This window comes from Silene latifolia, chromosome 5 (assembly GCF_048544455.1).
Source record: "Silene latifolia isolate original U9 population chromosome 5, ASM4854445v1, whole genome shotgun sequence".
In the NCBI taxonomy this organism is placed as follows: Eukaryota; Viridiplantae; Streptophyta; class Magnoliopsida; order Caryophyllales; family Caryophyllaceae; genus Silene; species Silene latifolia.
In genome coordinates this window covers 7,173,383-7,181,970 of record NC_133530.1, presented here as the reverse complement: position 1 = coordinate 7,181,970, position 8,588 = coordinate 7,173,383, and the positions used below count along the sequence as shown (strand labels likewise).

Genomic DNA, 8,588 nt, shown 5'->3' with positions numbered 1-8,588 from the left:
AGCATAAGTTGTTGTGTTGCACACTTGCACGACATCATATACCCAAGTCGTTGTGTGGACGACAATATTGTCCTTGTTACAATTTTTTTCCTATAAAAACCTGTGTTTTAATATCCATCTCGATCCTAATAATATTTATTGTTATATCTGGGCTAAAAAAATTTTGACGAAAAGTTTATTGATCCCCTGCCAAATTTTGACGAAAAGTTTACGCGTCCAAGTAATTACTTATTAACGCCTAAAACTGAGTTTAATTGACGAAAAATAAAGTTTAGGGGTACACTTAGTGATTATGAAAACAATTAGGGGGTATCATGTATGTTTTTAAAAGTGTAGGGGTACCATGTAGAAAGTCGAAAAATTAAGGGGTACCATATAGAATATTCTTTTTTTTTCGTTTAAAGATTAAGGAATGTAAATGGGTGTGCGTAACTAGTGAATCGCACCATCTCAACATTAAATTTTAGTCACACAAAATAATGAAATACTCCGTATACATTAAATTTTAGTCACACAAATCATATTCAAAAAATGAAGCAATACCTAAATTTTAAAAAGTGTACTCCGTATCAAACAATTAGCTGGAATCGGATAAACACACACACTAACATAGTGATGTACATGCCATAACAGAAATGATTATCGAGTTTAAGAAAAATATGTACAAAAGTTGAACAATGTGAGTACGAAATCCTGTAATCGAATTAATTGGCTATTGATCATCACCCGGTCTGCGAAAAAGGTCATTCAATCGTTGCTCCAGCCGATTCAAATCAATGCATGTTACGTCGATGATCTGCATGGAAGAGTAAATATTCGGAATTAAAGGATGTTATATATCTAGACGGAAAATTTAGAATGGAGCGAGTTAGTAATACATACAATGATACAACTAAAACAGTAAAGGAGAGAATGAACGTCAGATGGCGCTCAATGCGCTCAATCTCCTCGTCACCCTCTCACATGCACCCCTTATTATTGGGTCCTTATTTATTGTATGTGATGCACTCATTATTATTGAGATCTCCACTTATTGGTACACATTGGATAAACTCCCGGGTATACGTAATAGCCTGCAACCCACGTATGTCAGGTAAGCCACCCGAGAGTACCGGGTTCCATGTTTAGAAAGCATAGCCTCAAACTATAAATACTCCACAAGATTGCTCTTGGGAAGGTTTGAACCTGTTCGCCGACACTTGGGAATTTCACTTAAGTTCTGGCCACTAGACTTCATTCATGCGTGCAAACAACTCTTACTAATCACAAATTCTCATTTGTAGCATGTAATAAACTTTTGATATCTCACAATCACTTTGAATAATGTTAAAAAGATGATGTGGTTGTGAGATGTCACTCTACTAAAAAATAAGGAAAATGAGTTAGCGCTACTCGGTGACGCTCAATCTCGGCGCCACCCTCTCACATGTAATAAATGGGGGTCCCAATTATAATGGGTACATCACAAATAGGTTGCATATGAGAAGGTGGCGCCGAAATTGGGCGCCACCGAGTGGCGCCGTATCATTATCTAATAAATAATGCTAAAAACCTGCACATACTAGGAAGAATATCTTTGAAAATGATGGTGGTCATCATCTATTTCATCTGTGGTCTGAAACCAGGATTTGGCAAGCAAGCTAAGTATTATATATGGAGTATATTATAAAAAAATAAAATAGAGTATCATGTACTCGTATTATGTATTATAACACTTTGATTAGTTAAACATTCATCTATTACTAAACAACAATAATTGAGTTATTTAATAAGGAACACTCACATGTGAACTTAATCGAGTTAGAAGAGCCAATTCTCGACACTCCCCCTCGTATGTGAATTCCCTTAGAAAACACAAATTGAGCTAAATAAAGCGGTACAAACAAAACATCACCCATTTAGCAAATAATTAAAGGCTTAGTTTAAATCATCATATTCATGTCATATAACCATGAACTTTGATACCATATTAATTTCCTGGAAATGGCATGAGACACCCTCATATAACTAAGAGAATAAAAAGCCTTACTTCATAAATCAAAGAATGTTCCATTCCGAAACCAACCTTTCTTCACAGTAATATACCGACTATATATATGCAATGATTATATATTTTAACAGAAGATTTATGTTCAAAATGTTTACTCCCTGTTGTGATCATTTGTTTATCTTGACTTTTTGCTTACAAACCAAAAGGAATGGAAGGGGTCATTTCCAGTTTTTGTTATTACATGACAAGTCGATCAAAATGACGTGGATAATCAAATTATTCATCAAAACCACTTCCAGAATAGCAAAGTAAACAAAGAAGTGAGACACCCCAAAAACAAAAAGGTTTAACAAATGACCAGAAAGGAGGAAGTTGTAAATACGAGTATAAATAAGTTACAAGTATAAATTAAATAGTGTTTGCTTGGGATGGGGTGACAGTTTCTAAGATACAAACTTATACTCCCACTGTCGCAATAAATAGTTTACATTTGCTTTATTTTTCTCTCACAAAATAAAGTAAAAGTAAACTATTTACAAGGGAGTAAAGTTTAGAGGGTGGAAACGAGGAGAACATGTGTACTTGCATGTACAAAATCGACTAACATGCATGAATCTATCATCTTCAGCTAAATATATATGAATATAAATGATAATTTACCTCACATTGGATGCTATGGATGAATCTTTCATGGAATTTAGCTGAAGTGGAGCTCACAACATCAAGTCCTTCTTCTAAAGCTACTTGTATAGCAGTTGACAGCAAAAACTCATTTTCATCATATTTAACACTGATTTCTATCTCCAAACCACCCACAAATTGGCGGATTGCCACCGTGTATGGCGGTGATGAACCACTCGAACCACCCAATTCATAGCGGCCGGAGCTAGATGATTGGATGGATTGTTTAAGCTGATCTCTCTTATCTCCAAGCTCCTTGACATTCTTCTCTAAATCTTTTATGTAGTTTGTTGCTTCTTCTAACTGATCAGTTATTGATTTTCTTCCCTGCAGTCAATCTCATTAAGTATTTGGAGTAACAACTTGTTGATTATCATTTACAAATTTACAAACTAATTCATCGTCTCAATCATTTGCTTACTTTTTTATTTTTTGTGAAGGTATTTTAATCAAATGTAAGCAAATGAGACGCGGGTAAAATGATTTTAGATCCAAAACTAATTAACATCATGTAACTCACCCTTTGTTTCTGCTAAAAATGTACGGGTATACTTTTAATTTTCAGATAAAAAATGACTTCAAATACTTTAATGAACAACAGAAAATAATAGTTAGTCTTATATAAGGTGGTATTACTACAAACTTAATTATTATAAGAACACAATATTTACCGAATTTTTAGGTGATCAACATATATACTTCGCCCGTAATATGTATATACAATAATTGTTTTTACCGTCATCTTAAACAAGCGTTTATAAAAAAGAAGCAAACTTTAAATATCATCATGCAGGTTGCAAGAACGATAGTCTCTTTGTATTGCTAGCGCAGGATCAAGACAAGTATTTAATTCACTATAGTACTCTCTTTGTCGCGCTGAATAGTTTACATTTGCTTGATTGTGTGAGGGAAAAATAAAGTAAACGTAAACTATTAACTGGGATGGAGGGAGTAATATTATTGTTAGAAAAGAAAAAAATGTCTAATAAGTCAAAAGCTGGCAGTTTTTGCGGCTCATTATGTCCCAAAAAAAAAATAATAGAAAAAATAAATAAAAGAAAACATGTTTTGATGGAGAGAGAACTATTTCTACTATTAGTAAAGTGAAAGAAGTCAAAGAACCCTAATTAACCATAAACCCTAGAAAATTTGAAGTTCTTACATCTCTAATCAATCAACAAACTACAGATAATTATTACACATGTATATAATCCACAACTGAAAAGGCTAAAGATCTAATAATCTGCTTATTATTGACCAACATAAACAAAAAAAAAAAAAAATTGATATTTAAACAACTTCCAAGAGTTGCAATAAATCTGGAGATTTTTTACCCTATTCTCATATGAATACTAAGTTGGTTTCTCTTAAGACGTGTATATCCGTCTTAAAACTAAAACGGGTCAAATTAAATGGGTTTATATTAAATGAATTATTAATGAATACCTTTGAATCATTAGGAGGGATGACAGAACGCAAAGAATCAAAGAGTGAAGACATCTCCATCCTTCTTTGACGCTCAATTTCTCTATGAAAAACTCTCTTTTTTTCTTCTTCATCATCATTAATATTATTAGTGTTACTAGAGCTTCCTAATGATACAGATCTTCTACCACGACTACGACCACGACCACGACCTCGTCCTCGATCACTATTAATAGTGTTAGATACACCAAATAAAGCATTATTTCCCAACAAAATCTCATCTTCAATATCTTGTTCAGATGGGTTGTCCTCATTATCTACTTTGAAGGACAGCTCACAACTTCGTTGGAAAGGGAACATCTTTTGTACTATAGATGAGTAAATGATTAATTCTTTTTTAATTAATCATTTAATTTCAATAATGAAGAGGATATTTAGATGCACATGAGGAGGAGCTTGTGTTTTGATTTTGGGAGTTTTTATGAGTTATGATGTTTCTTCATGTCTTCCAATTATATGGGTCTTTGTTTCTTTTGACTTTTCATTTTTTGATTTGTTAATTTTAATTACTTTAATTAACAACATTTTGAAAAAATACTCTCCCCGTTCGGGGTATTTGTTGTCATATTCTATTTGACTGTGTCTCAGTCAATTGTTATCTTTTCTATTTTAAGAATGCATTTGATGAATAATTTGGTCATTTACACTACTCAGTTTAGTCCACATGTCATTTAACAATGGATCATCTCCTTTTTCCTTGATCTTTATGCCAAAATCAAAGGACAACAAATGACCGGGGCGGAGGAAGTATGTTGACAAGTGGCGGATTTAGAGAAGCTATTTTCAGTATTTCTACGAATATTTTGAAGATACAAATGTAATATAAAAAATTGAATAATCTACGCAAAACAATTCTTTTTTTGGTGTCGTGAATATCAGATAGCATAAGATTAGACCCGTTAAATAGGTCAGACGAACGGTTTACGAGTATGATCATTTCGAATTCGGGTAAAATATTGTGCGGGTCTATTTTAAATTTGTAAAATACGAATTTGTACGTGACAGGTTTATACGGGTCAATTATCAATTATCAATTATCAATTGTACTAAGTAAAAATGGACCAAGGGAAGCGTGTGGAACATTATTGAAGTTTATAATATAATAACTTAATTAATAGTGTTAAGCATGGTGTGACCAGCATCAACCAACATTATTTGGTGCAATCTGATTGTGGGGTATGTCCTATAATTTTGCTTGTTTCTTAGAAGATATGGTCGTGATTGTTTGATGAACTGTATGATCAAGGGAAGATATGAGATCACGTCTTATGATACAGTCGAATATATGGGGATCCATTTAATTATTATGCACATGCACGCACTATATTTATTGGTTATTTTAGTTCAATTTAGTATTTGCAATTTGTAGTACTACAGTCAGCAACGATCTAGCCTAGTCCACTCTTATTACTCGTCCACGCCTCACGTACGGATTATGATTAGGGATGTTCATAAAATGCGCGATCCGGTCTCTGGGTCCATAAAAATGCGGTGACCAATCTTCGTTCTGGTCAGGTTCAATCCCGGGGAAAAAAAAATCATTGCAGAAGTCTTTTTAGTCAAACCGATCCAGTCAAGTCCAACCGTTAAGTTGTTACTCCAATTTGTAATTTGTTTCAAGTTGTATTCATCATATTAGTCTTTTTAGTCAAATCGGTCTAATATAGACAGGTAAATAAATAAATGAAACACTCAAATTTAAAATAAGTAAATAAATGACCGGGACGGAGGGAGTACTACATCTTCCTCCCTCATCTCCACGAATACTCCACATATTAATCCAACTTGAAACAAATTAAAAGTTGGAGTAATAAGGGTTTTTCTAAAATGTGCTCAATGGGCACATGATAAGATTTATCTAAATACTCCTAATTCCATTTATTCTCTCTCTTTGAATATTTTCTCACCCAATCGTGTGTGGAGAAAAATAAAGAAATGATGTTGTAATTAAGACTGTGAAAATGGACAGAGTAAGCTAATAGACCGCCATTAATGAAGCTAGCAGTCGCCATTGATGAAGATTATGAAGCTTTGAGTATGAAAATATCTAGAGAATTTAGTGAGAGAATTATGAGAGAGAAAGGTAAATTAAAATTGTGATTGATTGTATTAACTTAACAAATTCTGTTACAAGCTACAGTTATATACAAAACTAAGTTGTAACAAACTCAGTCAAAGTTTGTTATACTCAGTCAACAATGCCAGCTGTACAATGGCTATCTAGAAGCTACTACTATCAACAGTCAGGTGCAGTGAGAAGCTTCGTCTTCATTCTCAGTATGGCACCTGGTTCCATAGCCCCCCCTCAAGTTGGATGCACATGAAAGGGAGTGAATTGCAATCCCAACTTGGAAGATAGAAAATGATGCTGTTGTGATCCCAGGGGCTTTGTCATAAGATCTGCTAACTGAAGGCTAGATTTGACATGATTGGTACAGATCAAACCCTCCTGAATTCGTTCTCGTATATAATGGCAATCTATATTGATGTGCTTGGTACGCTCGTGGAACACTGGATTTGCTGCAATGTGCTGGGCTGCTTTATTATCACAATTAAGCTGAATGGGAAGAGGTACAGTAACACCAAAATCCTGCAACAAACCTTGTACCCATACAATTTCAGAAGCAGTATAAGACATTGCTCTATACTCAGACTCTGCAGAGCTTTTTGAAACTGTTTTTTGTTTTTTTGTTTTCCATGAAATAAGTGAATCACCTAAGAATATACAATGACCAGTCAAGGACCTACAACTGAACTTGCAAGTTCCCCAATCTGCATCACAGAATGCCCTTAAATTAAGAATATTGTTAGCAGGGTAAAAAAGTGTAGCTTCAACAGTACCTTTAAGGTATCTAACTACGTGAAGTGCAGCTTGAAAATGAGGTTCTCTAGGTACACTCAGAAATTGGCTAAGGTGTTGTATAGCATATGATAAGTCAGGCCTGGTAAGATTAAGATACAACAACCTACCAACCAACCTCCTATACATTTCTGGATCAGGAAGAGGAACACCTTCATCAGTGGTTAAATGCAACCCTCTTGGCAAAGGAAATTCAGCAGGTTTTGCATCTTGCAACCCCGTATCTTTGAGGATGTCCAGAACATACTTTCGTTGATTCAGCAGTATGCCCTCTGAAGACTGCAGAACTTCAAGTCCCAGAAAATATCTGATGAATCCAAGATCTTTAATAGTGAATGCTTGATCCAGTGATTGCTTGAGAGTAGTTATAAAGCTGATGTGATTACCAGTAATGAGAAGATCATCTACATACACGAGTACTATAGTTACCAGATCATTCTCTTTTCTCATGAACAAGGAGTAATCACTTTTAGACTGAACAAACTGATGAGACAAAAGGAGTTTTGTGAGTTCAATATTCCACTGCCTAGATGCCTGTTTAAGGCCATACAATGATCTCTTCAGTTTGCACACTTGTCCTGGCAATGCTTTATCATACCCTTCTGGTGGCAGCATGTACACCTCTTCATCTAAGAAGCCATGAAGAAAGGCATTATTAATGTCTAATTGATGAATTTTCCACTGTCTAGTTGCTGCCACAGCCAAGAAAATCCTCACTGTTACAAACTTAGCAACAGGAGAAAAGGTGTGTTTGTAGTCTTTTCCTTCTACTTGACTATATCCCTTAGCCACAAGCCTTGCTTTGTGTCTCTCTACACTACCATCAGGTCTAAATTTGACCTTGTATACCCACTTTGAACCTATGGCTTTGAAACCAGCAGGCAAAGGAACAAGGTCCCAAGTGCCATTAGCTTCCAATGCTTGGAGTTCCTTTGACATTGCTAACACCCAGTTAGGATCTCCCTTGGCTTGACCATAAGAAGAAGGCTCAAAAGTCTGAATAACAGCATTTAATGAAGCTGCCTGATTAGACTGATTATTGTTGGTATCTACAGAATCCTTTTGTATAATGCTCTGAATCTTTGGAGGGACCACAAACCCTTGCAATCTGGAAGAGAGGGTCTTAGGCCTTGCAGACTGTCTAGGTGGTGCAGCAGATATATGAGTGTTCACCACTGTATTAGTACCCATATTTGTATTATCTATATTTTCATTTAAACTGGTTGAATTTGTATTAGGAGTAGGGGAAAAACTATTTGTATTATTTGGTATTATGTCTGTATGAGAATTCAAATTAGGAGAAAAAATGGAGTTTGGCTCATCATCATCAATAGGATGAGCAAGAAAAGTATAAGGATCTGTACTAGGATTTTGATTGAGATTATGAAAAGGAAATTTATGTTCCAGAAAAATGACATCTCTACTCACAAATATTTTATGGTTATCAAGATCAAACAGCTTATATGCCTTTTGCCCAAAAGGATACCCAATGAACATACACCTCCTCCCTTTGGAGGCAAATTTGTCCTTAGTCAAGGAATTGATGGGAGCATAGCATAGACATCCAAAAGT

At 34.9% G+C, this 8,588-nt stretch overlaps 1 protein-coding gene across 1 annotated transcript; it reads right to left on the bottom strand.

Moving 5' to 3' along the window:
* Positions 1-636: 636 nt before the first annotated feature.
* LOC141655853 (transcription factor bHLH36-like) lies at positions 637-4,574 on the bottom strand. The gene is made up of 3 exons (XM_074462878.1): positions 4,118-4,574; positions 2,651-2,998; positions 637-796 (listed from the first exon to the last, which is right to left on the bottom strand). Exons 1-3 carry the CDS (start codon positions 4,454-4,456, stop codon positions 713-715), a joined length of 771 nt encoding a protein of 256 aa, XP_074318979.1. The 5' UTR covers positions 4,457-4,574; the 3' UTR covers positions 637-712.
* Positions 4,575-8,588: the final 4,014 nt, after the last annotated feature.

Coding starts and splice junctions, on each gene's coding strand:
- LOC141655853 (XM_074462878.1), bottom strand. CDS start 4,456: ATGTTCCCTTTCCAACGAAGTTGTGAGCTGTCCTTCAAAGTAGATAAT. Junction 2,999..4,117: donor TCCCTCCTAATGATTCAAAG/GTATTCATTAAT, acceptor GATTGACTGCAG/GGAAGAAAATCAATAACTGA. Junction 797..2,650: donor TCCATAGCATCCAATGTGAG/GTAAATTATCAT, acceptor TCTTCCATGCAG/ATCATCGACGTAACATGCAT.